Source organism: Chenopodium quinoa, unplaced genomic scaffold, assembly GCF_001683475.1.
Source record: "Chenopodium quinoa cultivar QQ74 unplaced genomic scaffold, ASM168347v1, whole genome shotgun sequence".
NCBI classification, from domain to species: Eukaryota; Viridiplantae; Streptophyta; class Magnoliopsida; order Caryophyllales; family Amaranthaceae; genus Chenopodium; species Chenopodium quinoa.
In genome coordinates this window covers 5061889-5076979 of record NW_018745003.1, presented here as the reverse complement: position 1 = coordinate 5076979, position 15091 = coordinate 5061889, and the positions used below count along the sequence as shown (strand labels likewise).

Here is a 15091-nt window from a genome sequence, read left to right as displayed (position 1 = left end):
AATCTAAAAAGTCTTCGGCATCCCCATCACCTGTAAATTCCGGAAGTTCCAACAACTTCAAATCTCGATCATTGTCAATTGGAAAATTTCTCATGATTCCCCTAGGTTGTTCGTTGTTGATTATTCTTCCTTCCCCAATCACTTGAGTAGACAAAGTTTCAACCCTTTGATTGGTTTGAGCAATTTCTTGTGTACTCTTCTCAATTTTCTCATTCATTCGTTCAAGACTCGCATTAAAATTTCTCATCATATCAACAAGCATAATATCAAGATCTTCCTTTGTTAAAGTACTCATGATGTCGAAATAATTTTCAGCAAATTATTCCTCCGTATTTTAAGACAAAAACCTCAAATTAGTCTAACAAAACCTTTATAATAATTTGGACAAGGAATAACAACTCTCGCGCAACACTCTAATTTTGTATTAGCAGGGGATTCTTTTTTTTTTTTTTTTAAATAATTCATCAATACCTAGAATTTATTTGTGTGTATCTGTGTACCGAAATATGAATGCACAAAAGTATTAGTTGCACTATCTCCACCAACTTGATGATTTGCAGCAAGTAAATCAAGAAATTAATATGCACTAAGAGACAAATTCACCAACTAAAACTCTAGAATTACGTACCTCTAGTACTACGTAATGCTTACTTCCAGATTCGAAGACAAAGTACACTACCGTAATCTAATTGCAAATCACCCGTAATACTTGAAAAGCAACCAAAAATTGTTCTAATTACCAAGATCGTGTAAGTCGTGAGGGCTCACAAACCTAAGCTCTTGATACCAATTTGATGTGTATTTTGACGGTTTATATTTGATGGAAGGATTTGAGTGATTTTAATGGTGGAAATTTGAAAGATAGTCTTAGAAGGCAACGACTTCTAAGTTTGATTTTAGGAGTAACGATCCCAAAACCCTAGTTAACAACTAGTTTGAACCTTAACAAAGTTCTCTTCAAGCAAAAGCTCAATAATCTCAAATTATAATTCATAAAACATCCTCCTAAAATAATTGACATACAACTAGTATATATAGGAAAAATAAATCTATCCTACTTGCCCTGCAAGCAAACTAAATAAAAAGCCCTAATAATTAATTAATGAACCAAGAGAGCCCACTAATTAATTAACACAACTTTGGAAGCCCAAGGCCCCATAACTACTACTAAGAAAATAATAAAAACATTATTAAAAACTCACTTGTAAAACCCCTACTTTAAGAGTAAGGTAAAACCAAGAGAGTACCTAAATAAAGAAAAATAATAGTTATAAGGAAGGGGACTCGATTCACATCAAGAACCAACGCCAAATTTATTTTTTGGTTACAAAGATATATTGTGATACGATAAAGAGTGGGCTTGGCTCAACTGATGGGATGTCTGACCCAATGACCCATAATTCCTACGTTTAATCCAAGCGTGTCTTCAAACTCAATAGCAAACGATCTCAGTCAATCACTTCAAAATTTCTAATGTAATTTAAAAGAAATGAACTATATTGTGAAAATATCAATATTTGGTTGACAAAGTTATTACTAACTAATTATTTTTACAATAAATACCGTAATAGAAATCAAAATCGTACCAATGAAGCTAAGCTTTTCTACTACTCCTATCTTTAAGATTCATTTGCAAACAATTAAGTTAAGTCGAGACACTATTCACAATTAAACAAAATAATTGCGTTGTAACACCATGATTACTCTTTATTATTTCAATAATTACCTTTTCTCTACGTTATGTAGCCTTTGATTGTAATTCTTTGTAAAGGATAAAATAATTACAACATAGATAATTTTTTCTCTCCAATTTATACGTACTAAGCATTTAAGTTGATAATTAGTGACATATATTATAATTCTATGATGCATTAGGAATTCCTCTCGTGAGGAGGTTTCCTAATGTTTTCATTTTTTACCTTTAAAAAAAATTGAATCGTATGACATATATGATGATTCGTATCATTTGATATACGTTACATATTTAGCACTCAGTATCCATTATTAATTTTCCATCTCAAATATGACTTTTATACATCTTTAAATCATTTAAGTTGGAGATAATGTATACATAAGAAGTGTATAAATGGCTAAATGCAGTCTAATCAAGTGAAGAAATGGGATATTGATTGATCAAATCAAACAACTCGTCCCCAATTCCGAAACCAAGCATTCGAGCCATGTCCTTGGACTTCAATCTAGCCTTTGAAGTAGAAAAACCTTGTTGCATTAACCAAGGGTATATTATAAACACCTTCTTCATAATAAACAATTCCAATGCCTCTGGGTTGAACACCACACCCATTCTCATACTCATCTACAAATTAAATTTATAGTGTTAAGTTATCAATAACGTAACTAACAAGGCCTACACACAAGGGTCAAAGAAGACGATAGATGAGACGTGTCATAGTTAGTGTACCTGGTGAGGAACAAGCATAGCAGCATAACGAGCAAGTTCTCCGGCGCGCCAATCAAGCAAAAGGGGAAGCCAAGGATAAGTGGCATCAAGCCTCACAAACCAAAGTCTTATCTCCGGGAATTCAGACAGTTCTCGTTGATCATACGGATCCTCCCTTTTGTAGTTTATGGTGAATCCTATTGTACGTTCCAAATACTCCTCGGGGTCAACTACAATTATACAACTACTAATTAATTAATCTCCTATCTACTCCTAGTAGTATACACTTGCTTGGGTGGCACAATTGCACACAACAGACGATACATGTAAAATACTACATATACGTGTTCAACGAAACGAATAGAATTCAAATTAATACACTAATCTATACATAGCCTTGACTAAATACTTCATAGAATTGATACTAAATATGAAATGTCTATCAAATGATACAGAACATAATTTTTGTCGTAAATTCTCAACTTAAATATTTAGTACGAATTAATTTTGTAACTATATTACCATCAAGGGCTATATGACCTGGAAAAATTGAACCCCAAGATTACATAGATAATAAAGTAAACTCAATTAAGTCACAAATGCATACAAAAATGTTGATAAGAAACGAAAGAATTACCCGAAGAAGGAGAGGAAATGTTAGTGGCAGATTGGAAAGGGGATAAGTCTAGGCGTCGAATGACATCAGTGTCTATCATCACTTCATATCTTCCTTCTTTTGGGGGCATTGGCTCTGGAGCTTTAGCTGAACGTACCGCCGTTGTTTAAAAAAAAAAAAAAAAAAAAAAAAATACAAGTTACATGCGTGTGAATCAATTATTACACCCTCTATCGGGAACCAATAATCATACTAATTTAATCCGTATTAATTACCTTGAAGGTCATCGTCGTCAAGGAGGGAGAGGTCATAGTTGCCTTGTGGATTAAAGGCTACTTTGGGTATAACATGGTGTTGTGTGCTGCTTCTAATAATACTGCTTGGTAAATTGGAGAGAAAAGGAAATGAAGTAGTAGTGTTTGGTACGCATAATGAATTATTCGTTTGTTTTGGAGGAGTTTGTCCAACAATGGAAGATGGATGGACTGGAATTCCGGGTGTTGCGTAGGCAACCATGGGTTTTCTTCGTTCCTTTGGTGCCTACAAAATGGTTGGTCCATTGCTTTTACTTTATCCCCTATCCTTTTCCCCTTTTTTCCTCTTCTAAACTATGTGAGGACACAATGGGAATTGGGAAGGATAAGCACTTAAGCTACTAAACTTATCCGGCAAGCCTTGGATCACTTGGTAAGAGATTTACCTTAGATTTTTGAGGGTAGGATTCGAATCTTACTAAGTAAGAGTACTTGGAGGTAGGAATCCCTTTACCTTACCCCCTACTTACAAGTACCTGGCCCGCAAAAACCTAGACTAAAAAATCGTGAGGGTTGAAGTGATGAGCTTTGATCAGGGTTCACCTAATCTTAAAAAAGGCTTAAGTTCCTAAATTTAACGACAATAGTATGGTATAATTACCACAAGACTTGGTGGCCGTATATGGATCCAAACAATATATTAAATGACCTCAATAGGCCAATATGAATCAAAATCTCCGAAAATGGTTTGATTTTGGGTATTATAAGGAGCAACTTTTTAAAATTTTGGACTAAGCAAATTAGATGTCAATATTAGGTTTCTCAAAACGCCTTGCGTGGCTTATTTTGTGTCCAAATTGATTGAAAATAAGTTAAACACAACCGGCCTTATTCCGTAGTAATGGGACATGTAGAACAGTAGAAGTAAAGGGCTGAAAATAGTATTCGTTGCGGTCGTTATTTCCACAGAAACTTACTCTCACGAATTCACAATTCAAAAGAAAGAAGAGTGAAGAACACAGTTTGTTTATGTGAGAGGGGTAGCAATTAGCAATTTAGCATAGCATGGCTTGTTCATTATCATTTTTAAGTCCAAGTAATCTTCGGCCTCGATTTCCCCAATTCCGGCAATCACCTCCCTCTTCCTCTTTCTTCAGTTCCCGTTCCCGCCTTTCGATTCAAGCTAGTTCAGCAATTGCCCTTGACTTACCGGTCTTTTCACTCACCCTTTTCTTTACCTCTTTTATTTTGTGCTATTATTGTTAATTTTTATTCTTGTTTACCCATTGTAATCATGATTATGCAATTGCGTATTACTTGGATATGGAATTATTCATCTATTTTTTGGAAAAAGAGATGAAAGTTTTAATTTTGTGGGATTTTTTTTTTTTCTTGTTGATTTTAGAAATTGTGCAAATAATACATGTTCATGTGATAAAAGTTAAGAATTTTGGATATTTGTTTGGTTAATTATATCGAAATTTGGCAATTCAGTTATTTGCTTGCACCATTTGTTTTCTTTTTGATGCAATGCTTGCACCATTTGTGTTTGGAACAGTTTTGAACAATTTGTTGGGTGAACCGTGAATTTGTGAGAGAAAAGTAGTGGAGTCATATATAGTAGATGCGAGAGAAACATGATGGGACTATATGCCCGTTCAGAAGACGGACATACATTAAAGGACATTTCGATATGGAAAATGGTGCATACAAATTAGGACGGAGAGAGTGTGATGTACATAGTTTTATCCCCCAAGTATTCATTGGTGACTAAAGGGACTGATTTTGAATTGGCATGTTTGGGAATTAGCTTATTAGGTCATATGTTAGTTAAGTCTTAAGTATGCTATATGTCAAACATCAAACATCCTATTCATCAAAAATACTAATTCGGCTAGATATGCTAAATTGTAATTATGATATTACTCCCTCGGTTTTAATTTTTTGACTAAATGTGATTTTAACAAAAGATATGACAAAGAATCAACAAAGGAGATCTTTTGTAAAAGTTGAATCATTTTCAAACCCACTTCATTACTCCATTGCTCTAATTTGTGGTTGGAAGAAGTACTTGCTGATAAAGGGGGTTTATGTATTCATATGATTTTAGGTTTGTGGTTTATGGCTCATAGCCTCATAACATTGACAGTGATTAGTGGAAATTGGGAAGTTGCATTTGGATTTTGATATGGCTGTTTCAGCTTATCTTACCATGTGAAATTGTGTTGTTGAGAACCATGTGGGTCCATGGCTTTATCACCTGAGAGAGCAACTCTTAACTTTAGGCTTGCCACTGTGATGAATGTTGTGTACTTTAGTTTTGGGAAGCATGTCATCTATGATCCCCTTATCCTTATGGTGCTGGAAACTAAAGCTTGCTTACTGAGTTGCTGTACAAGAATCATAATTTCTGTTTGAAATTGCAGGAAACAACTTCAAAAACCTCTGCTGTACAAAAAGATTTATTGGCTTGTCCAATATGTTATGAACCTTTGATAAGGAGAGGTCCCCCAGGCCTGAACTTGTAAGTATGTGCGCTGACCATTGTTTCATGTTAGTTGAGTGAGACCTTTTACTCATGTTGTACTATGAATTTCAGGGAAGCAATTTATAGGTCTGGCTTTAAATGTAAAACTTGCAACAAGTCATACTCAAGTAAAAACATTTACTTGGATCTTACAGTGACTGCAGGCTCAGAGGAGTATGCAGAAATTAAACCCACCAGCACGGAACTATTCCGGTATATGTCCATGTCTATTTTCCTTTTGGTGATGTTCTACCTATGAATTGTATTGTATATTAGGTGTGGAACCTTAAATTGCTGCCAAATTACTCCTTTTATAAAATAATCATAATCAATCACTTCTGATAGTATGGAAACTCAAAATTCAAGTCTTTTATGCTGAAGCTGTGATGTTCCACAGCTCTCTTCTGCATCTCTTTCATTGATTTAATTTAACCTGCCATTATAACTAATATAATCTTTGTTGAATTTTGTCATATATTGCTTAGAGTAATCTTACTTACCTGTCTGTAGTTTGCTACTTTTGCCTTAATCATCTAGCTAGCAACTTTGTTAGTTCTGTGAGTTAATTCTTAACCCAACTTGCCAATAAAACAGGAGTCCATTTGTGTCTTTCCTGTATGAACGGGGATGGCGCCAGAATTTTAACCGAAGTGGTTTTCCAGGTCCAGAGGAAGAGGTTAGTCCATATTCTTGTACCTCTTTAGAAAAATAGAACATGAAACCCATCTCCAAAGCCTATGCTTTTAAATTAGAGAGCGAATCAGTGGAAATGTTACAATACAGAATTATTCATTAGTCGATACAGGACTATTAGAGGCTTTTTTTTTTCCTGTTTTTTTGTGTATTCATTACCTAGTCTATATAATAATCTACTGATCTAGTCCTGTGTCATATGCAGTTTAAAATGGCTCAGGAGTACTTTAAACCCGTCGAAGGTGGCCTACTAGTTGATGTTAGCTGTGGAAGTGGGCTGTTCTCTCGAAAATTTGCTAAGTGTGGCACCTATTCTGGAGTGATTGCTCTTGACTTCTCTGAAAATATGCTTCGCCAATGTTATGATTTCACTAAGAAGGAGGATCCCACTTTATCTAAGTAAAGCTTCCTATTTCTTTATAGTGCTCTTTTGTCTTGGTATAACTTTTGATTTTTGATGATCCATGTCTGCTTTGCTTATTGTAAGCCACAAGTAACTTTGCAGCAATCTTGCTCTTGTGAGGGCAGATGTTGCTAGGCTACCATTTCCACCAGCTTCAATTGATGCCATTCATGCTGGCGCTGCCTTACATTGCTGGCCATCTCCTTCAAATGCTGTAAGTTTTCCATCATGCAAGTGCCAGTATTGAATTCTGCAGATCCTTTTTAGGAATTCCCTTGTTAAGATGATTTCAATGCAAATAACACCTCAAATGTATGTATTCCCGCGTCGCGCTCTCTGTACTATGTGAGAGGTTCAGAGATAGACTAGGTTTTTTAATGCTAGAATATTTGCTATACGAGATCAAGCATTTCCTATGTTATTTCACTTGGAACAGAAGTCTCTCATTTCATCTTGCTAGCGGATGAGTTAATTCATATAGGTTATTAGTTTGATCAAGGGGATTGGAGCATAATAACATTTATCAGGATATTAGTTTGAAAATGTTGATAATTGGAAGTAGTCTTCATACCATTGTGTGCTAGGAGTAGAGGTCTTCAATTTAAATTGAAATGTAGCATAATTAAGGAGTTGAACAATTTCCAACAAAGAGAACTTTGTTCGTTATAAGAGAAGACTTATTATCACCTGTTTTCTTCAGTGCTTTTTCTGTGGACAAAATGCTTCAATTATATCAGTCTGTTATTTTTGACATAAGTTATCTGCCCTAAGTGATGGTACTGGTATGCATATCAGATTGCTGACATTGCCCGTACATTGCGGAGTGGAGGGATCTTTGTGGGAACTACTTTTCTCAGATACACATCTTCAACATCTCCACTAATAAGGCCTCTTAGAGAGGTATCAGTTTTGCTGTTTGTATTGCAACTTTTGGTTGTACGACTTGTACCTATGCAGTTTGTGTTTGCCTCCTTTGTTCTTGTAAACACTCTCAACAATTTTCTTGCGATGAACGTTTCTTATATTTTGCTGCTTTGTACTGAATAGTACAATGCCAAATCTGCTGATAGTGAACTTGCTCATCCAACAGCTTTACTTAGGCTTTCTCCATGCCTTGAGGACAAATAAAGAAATCGGCATTTCTATGCGTTTGTAGTTTGTTTGGATGGCATCTATATGAGTATTCTGAGCCACTGAGGGATTTCCTGGCTTTAGAATCATATAGTATGAACAAAATGGATAACATTGTACTCTAGATGCATGTTTCAGGGCCAGCTGATGTCATCTTTAAAAAAGCTATTCCCTTCTTATAAGAACTGCTAAAGCAATTCAAGAAGTATTAACTTTCAAATCTAAACTGCTAACCCTATGTAAAACTGACATATAACGCCTTTTCTTTCCTTCTTTTCAAAAATATAATATATTGGCATTAAATGAAATTGTTTTCATGTTCAGAAATTAAATAGAGAAAAAAAAAAATGAATGTTATTACAAATTTGGTTTGCATGTCCTGTATTATGTGCTTTCTAAATTGTAACTCACTAATTTTTTGTGCATTGCCTCGCCCTTATTTAAATTTTTCAGAGGATTGCTCAGCCCTACAGCTACCTAATAGAGGAGGAAATTGAGGATTTATGTAAATCTTGTGGCCTTGTTGACTACTCAAGCAAGGTTCAACAATCATTTATTATGTTCTCTGCACGGAAACCCTGAGATTTTTGTCATTCTTGAACTCAACGGTATGTGAAGCTTTATTAGTCCTTTGATTTTAAATTTATTTGATGTTTAGAGATTATATTACGACAGATTTTGAAAAGACTATCTACTTTAAGCCATCATTGCAGTAAGTTGTATTTGTGTCATTAAAATAGTATTTTAACAATCTAACCTTAATTTGGGGTTGATAATGACTAGGTTATGGATAATTCAACCATACATTTAGGTGACTGAGTCACTGAGTTATGATAATGGTTCCAGTGAGTTCAGAAGAGGTGACTAAATTAATGCTTTTAAACTGCACTGAAGAAGCTATTAGAACTTGTTTGTGCCATTTCTGAGTAAATGTAGGCATACCAACTTACCAAGAGATGTCCCTAATATGAATAAGAATATATAGGGTTGCTATCAGGTCTTAGATTCTAGCTTTCAAATTTATACCCCTCAAAGGTTAATATGTCAGAGATGAGGCACCTTCCAAGGGTTCAGATGCTGACATAAAGATCCCTGATGTCATAAAATATTGTTCCTTTTCTTTTCTTAGTTAGATTAGATTGTGCACTCTCTCTTGAGGTATATGCTGCTTATTCTTATTTTCCAATTCTGGGTTTCCCACACCCCCTTTTGAGCGCCTAAGCTTGTTTGCAATCTTAATATACTCACATGGTGTTACCTAATTCACATACGTCCTAGTTTAGGGATCTAAATTGATGTTGCGAACATCAACTTATCAATAGCTAGTTTGGTAAAATTAGGATATTGAGTATTTGAATAACCAAATTTAGTCACATTCAGATACGGGTGGCAAAGAAACATCACACCTTGGTTTGATATGGCATTCTATATGTGTTTTCAAGGTTATTAATTTTACACATTCTTTGGGGAATCTACAAATGTCAAAATAATTACCACACACAGTGTAATTGATCCTATTCCTTTTATTATGTTTGAGTAACAAATGGAGGTTGTTATATTTGATAATTAACTTGATTGATGGTGTAGAGAGTTATGCGAGAGCTCAATGAGTCAAGGTGGAGCTCTCATCTTCCAACCTTGAGATTAGGTGTTCAAATTTTATCATTTCAAGCTCCAACTTCCAAGTTGGACTGGGTTCGGAATCCCCCTCACAGGGGCTGTCACTCCAGAGCCAATTGGGTGGGCATGGACATTAGTACTTTAGAGTGAGGATTGTGAAACTAAGATGTGGATTTCTACTAGAAAGATGATTACTACCATACGATGAACTGAATCAAGCCATGTCAAGTGGGATTGAACATCCTCAAATATTTTATTAATAAGATGTCATTAGAGAACATAATTAGTACAGTAAACTCTTGATCTCTTTTTGAAAAGATAAAAACTCATTGACTAAGCTTAAGGACAGCTGATTACTGACCCAGTGAAAGGCTCTATCATGTGAGATCGTTTCAAGGACAAAAGAGTGGCATGTAAACTGGTAAATTTAGGAAAGCACATGTGTAGGACTATAAGCAAACGTTTTTTCCAAAAAAAAAAAACCATTTCTTAACAGAACAAAGTAGAGTCTGAAATTTGAGGGGAGAGAGAGGCAGAAAGAGTTGCATAGAGATCCCCTCCTGCATCCCATACTAGGATACCTTATGTTATTCTTTCTATCATGTATTTTATTCTTGCATTAGCACCGTCTTTATTACTCTCCATTTCCATCATCACCCTCAATTACATAATTACTGGCACTTCGGTTTAATCATATTCATCCGTATTTACTGGGATTGCTTCTCTCTCTACAAGCTTTTGAGTCCTTAAGTTGGCACTTGAGTATTTGTTAAAGGAAACCATACTACAATCCATCTGATTATATTATATGGATTGTTCAGATTCATAATACCCTGTGACAGGATTATTTATATTTAAAAATAAGGCTTAGAGTTTGTTAGTTATATCCTGTGTTACCCTGACTTGAATTCAAGTGCCGAATACTGGTAATGCCAAGGTCCAATATTTTGGACACCGAATCCTGCCCTAGAAGTGGATACAGATGTGAGGTTTTGATATACTCCACCTTACATTCAGCAGTCCAACGAAGTGAAAAAATTTGTTATTCAAAGACACATCTCTATGTCAAATTAGCATCTAGTAGAATTTATACTAGATAGCTCCAACCAAAATATTGGCTGCCTAAGAGATTCCTGCCTTAACAGTCAGGGAAGAGGGTTTTTTTAAAGCTGTTAATATCGACCAACCCGCCTATCTCAGGCCATGGTCCAACAGTTTGAAGTCCTAACCATAACCCTTCACCCTTTTCGAGCATTGAATCTGAGTACAAATCCATCTCACAGCTAGCCCGACAGTCAGAAAAACCTGGCTAAACCCAACTGTGTCAAACCTTGATACTAGGTAGTTGATACTCCAATTTCATAATCCACATTCTTTAGAGCATCCTAAAATACCATCATGATGATAATCATCATCATCATCATGAGTCTTCCCCCACCTTAAAGGTGTATACTTTAGGTTATATGGATCTTTGACCATTGACCAAATTAAAATAATGACGTAGTAGAAACAAAAACCATATTATAATATATATAATGAATGAAGTAAATATAAGGAATATTTGAAGAGTCCAAGGACCACTCTCATTAGAGAAGCTTAAGAATAGATTAGTATAAAATATAATATATATGGTATTTTATAAATGTGTTTAGAGAAGTAAGTCAGGAGGACATAGGATCCCTTGCACGTGAGGTTCATCCATGCAATAATAGCTTCTCTCTATCTTTCGGCTTTTGATGGCACGTGGGGTTGGCAACTCTTCTGCTACACCCTCTGCCTCACTAGTGAATATTAGAAATGGCCTTTTGCTACAAAAACAGAGTTTTCTTTGATAAGGCTTTTATTTGCTTTTGCACTTAATTAAGATTCAGAGATATTTATAAGTGGATTTATACCTTCCTTGGCTTTTTAGGCTACAAGACTAGAAAGTGTTTAAAGCTAGATTTCATGGCATATATTTGGTACACACACGTGTACTTCTCTCTGTATTCATGCCCTCCTTTTCAAATATTTATTATGCTGCTGTTGATTGTTATATACTTTGTTACACTACACCCTTGCCTTTTTACCTTTGCTTCCAGGAGAAGGCCCCTTCTTAGGCATAGACTACTTTGAAGTAATCTTTAGTACTCGCTTTTTTTGTGGCCTATGCCCTATGTTACTCGGACTCATTATCTTACCTCAATACTTGTAAAATACTTGTTTTAAGTGTTTAAACGCTAATAGCCGAGTCCCTCTCATATATTATCCAAGTTACACCCTCCATAACTGAATTTCTTTGTAGTTTTCCCTTGTTGTAGTACACTGTTTTTGTGGGATTAGGTTTCTTGTGATGTGGAGAAATGGTAACTCCAACACATAGGTTAATTAGAATCCTCACATCATTTGATTGATTACAATATCATTGTCCTTTGGTGAGAATCTTGGGGAGGTTGGCTCCAAGGGGTCAATTTATATCTTTCTTTTTGGGAACGAGGTAGAGAAGGTTGTGATTCCTTGGTCTCAATACAAAAAGCCATTATCTTTTGCATTGTCCAATATTTAGATTGATATATTAATATTAATATGCTCTCCTATTTACGATTTACTAGGTCCCAATACAACATAACAACATTGACATACTACTATTGTGTTCTCGTGGGAAATTAGTTGTCATGTCATAAATCTCAATCATTGAATATTAAGGATATGAAACGATTTTCAAATAAAATAACAATTGATAAGCAATTTTCATTGAGAAATATGGATGGTATATATCAGTTGACTGAATTGTGGTAATATTTGACTGAATATTGATATATGTTCCCTGTTACAACTCCTTGCTAGGTTTATATTGTTCAAGTTGTGAGTTAGTTTGACCTTCCACCATGTTATTTTAATCAAGGATTGCCTGTTTCCTCTTTTCTGAATTGTTGTCACGTTAATAGTGTTATTCAGACTAATACTCTGTATTATGTCAACTAAATCCGGATGACGAAGATAACATCTTTGTAAAACCTGATTTAGTTTCGAGTACCTCTCCTTTGTCTGGAATTAATAGTACTTAATCTGTAGCAAATTCTGTTATAGTAAAAACTCGAAATAGCAATTATGAAATGCCTATGCCAACATTGATTTCAGACCCCCCATTTTCTTCTCTACGAAGTATTTATGTAATACTGAAACATGTCTGAAAAGCTTAAGAGCTAAGATCGATCATAACAACTTTTTCTTGTAACAGGAACAGCATTGTATGGCAGTGAGCATGGAGTGATGCAGAAAAGCTCTTTCATTAAGTCATTACATCGACATAGTGATATGCTGATGCTAGTATATAATAATCAATTCCTGTCAAAATATTGAGAAATGTATATAATAATCATTATCAAATTACCCAATTGGTCATTTTCTCTACTAGACTTTTATATGTATATTCTTTTTTATCATGGAAAAACTAAATAAAGAAACTAAATATCACTTTCAAATAAGTTCCGACAAATATATACTAAATATGAGAACTCATAAATTCAGACAAGATTTTTAACAAGTGTAATTCAAGCGATAAGAATGAAGGGTATGATGATAATTCATCGTAGTCTTTTGATTTTCACTAATACATTGTGTTAAACATTGTATGTAGAGTATAAAGAGCTCTAGAATTTGAATTTCAAATTTTACTATGCAAACGCTATGACTGTTCGACAGCTTAAGCCATTCTATTCTTCATTGACAATTTGACATGAATTGCTTTATCAATCATCATTTATGTGTTTATGGGCATTTTTAAGCATTAAACAAAGCTGATAACTTATGATTTTAATACTACGAGTAATTGTTTTTAGTAAATATTCCCATATATCTCTAAGATGCTAAAGCCTCGAGTAAATTAGTATAAGTAGTGTTTCAAATTCTTTTTATCAAACAACTTATGATATTGATATGTAAATTAAAAAAAAAAAAAAAAAAAAAAAGTCAAATAATATAATAAGAGGAAAAATTAAGGAAAGGGGTAGACGAATTCCTTAAAATTGGACGCAAAAAGTTTAATAAAACTGAAAATGCTGAGTAATTAGTGCTAAAATGAGTTGGAATTGTCTGAAAATTTTAAATTTATCATAAAAAGAGCCGCATAATTATGAGGAAAAGAGATTAGTGGAGTGGTTAGTTAAATGTTGTCATGTTTGATTTCCCTAGGAATCACACCAGGATTTCCTCGTATATGTCATTGTTGGAGACTATTGTTATTGTTCTCAACTTTATAAAGATTGGTCAATGTATTATTTTTACTTGGCTTCAAACAACCTTATTTACAACTTCTGAATTTTAAATAATAGCACATGCCAAAAAATGTTTGGCTAAGCGGCCAAATACTTCTGGAATTATAAATTTATGACTATTGGCAGATTGCAAGCATTCATTAAAAATCTAATTTAAAGCAAGTCCAAATAATATTAATGATTTGACTTGCTTAATGAAAAAATGTTTGACTTTAGAATGAATCACTCATTGTTAGATCAATTTAAAAAAATAATTGTTAAATATTACTTATTAATGATGTAGGCGAGATTTATTGTTGAGTTCAACTCAGTGCTATTAATTCATAGTCGCAAATACGACAACAAATTCGAATATAACAATGTTATATGGAGTACTTAAAATCCGAACAAAGGAAAAGAGCAAGGCAATAGAAAAGAAACCTCACCCAACGAGGTGTAACGATCAGTTAGGTTGTAATTCCTGTTTATTTAGGCAACTTGTAAAGTTGTAATTGGAATAAATGATTCGCAACCATATGCTATATATGCTACTGGTGTAAATCATACAAGCATGTATATATACAACATACTAGAGAAGGGGATAAGTGAAATTAATTACTAAAGTAGTAGAATTAAATGTGTTATAATAAGTTACAAGTGGGGGTAAAAATATATATATATTGTGTGGCCAATATTGAGTGTCACATTGACCAATAGATCTTACTGCGTTGAACAATCAACAGTACTATTGGCGGTGGCAAATATCTTCGTTCTACTACTCCGTAAAACATTCAAGGCTACAATGCCTACAAAGAAGACCTTCACTTTTTTTTATTTTGGATTTTTCTGAATATTTCTGATTACTGAATTTCCCATTTTTTGCAGTAGAACCTTTTTCTTGTTTTATAGCTTAGTTTGTTATTTGTTCACATTTCCAATTTTGAGTTATAAAGATATATTCCTTGTCTATTTCAATAAGGGATATAGAGTGTAGAATAAATACTACTTTCTCGGTTAAAATTTAAGAAAATGATATCTAAGTAAAATACGGTGTAAATATTAATCACTAGAATAACTTGAAATGTATTTCATAAAATTTAATAAAATTCAATTTTGAACAAGGATTCCAATTAGTTAGAAACAAGTGAAGGAAAATAAGAAAGAAAAAGACTACGTTTAGAAGAAGATTAATAATAATAATCATACAGTGG

At 34.1% G+C, this 15091-nt stretch overlaps 2 protein-coding genes across 3 annotated transcripts; one reads left to right on the top strand and one right to left on the bottom strand.

Annotated features, from left to right (window-relative positions):
- Window positions 1-1920: 1920 nt before the first annotated feature.
- Window positions 1921-3630, bottom strand: LOC110708065 (protein CHLORORESPIRATORY REDUCTION 6, chloroplastic-like). 2 transcript variants are annotated; one of them, XM_021886166.1, is made up of 4 exons: window positions 3293-3630; window positions 3039-3164; window positions 2423-2598; window positions 1921-2317 (listed from the first exon to the last, which is right to left on the bottom strand). In XM_021886166.1, the coding sequence occupies exons 1-4, from the start codon at window positions 3531-3533 to the stop codon at window positions 2102-2104; spliced, it is 759 nt and encodes a 252-aa protein (XP_021741858.1). In that variant the 5' UTR covers window positions 3534-3630; the 3' UTR covers window positions 1921-2101. The 2 variants fall into 2 exon arrangements, with proteins under 2 accessions (XP_021741858.1, XP_021741857.1); XM_021886165.1 differs by having other exon boundaries at window positions 1924-2317; window positions 2423-2631; window positions 3293-3628.
- A 511-nt stretch (window positions 3631-4141) lies between these two features.
- LOC110708064 (uncharacterized methyltransferase At2g41040, chloroplastic-like) lies at window positions 4142-13022 on the top strand. Its single transcript, XM_021886164.1, has 9 exons — window positions 4142-4483; window positions 5698-5795; window positions 5871-6011; window positions 6393-6474; window positions 6697-6890; window positions 6997-7108; window positions 7690-7794; window positions 8479-8633; window positions 12866-13022. Exons 1-8 carry the CDS (start codon window positions 4337-4339, stop codon window positions 8605-8607), a joined length of 1008 nt encoding a protein of 335 aa, XP_021741856.1. The 5' UTR covers window positions 4142-4336; the 3' UTR covers window positions 8608-8633; window positions 12866-13022.
- The last annotated feature ends 2069 nt before the right edge of the window (window positions 13023-15091 follow it).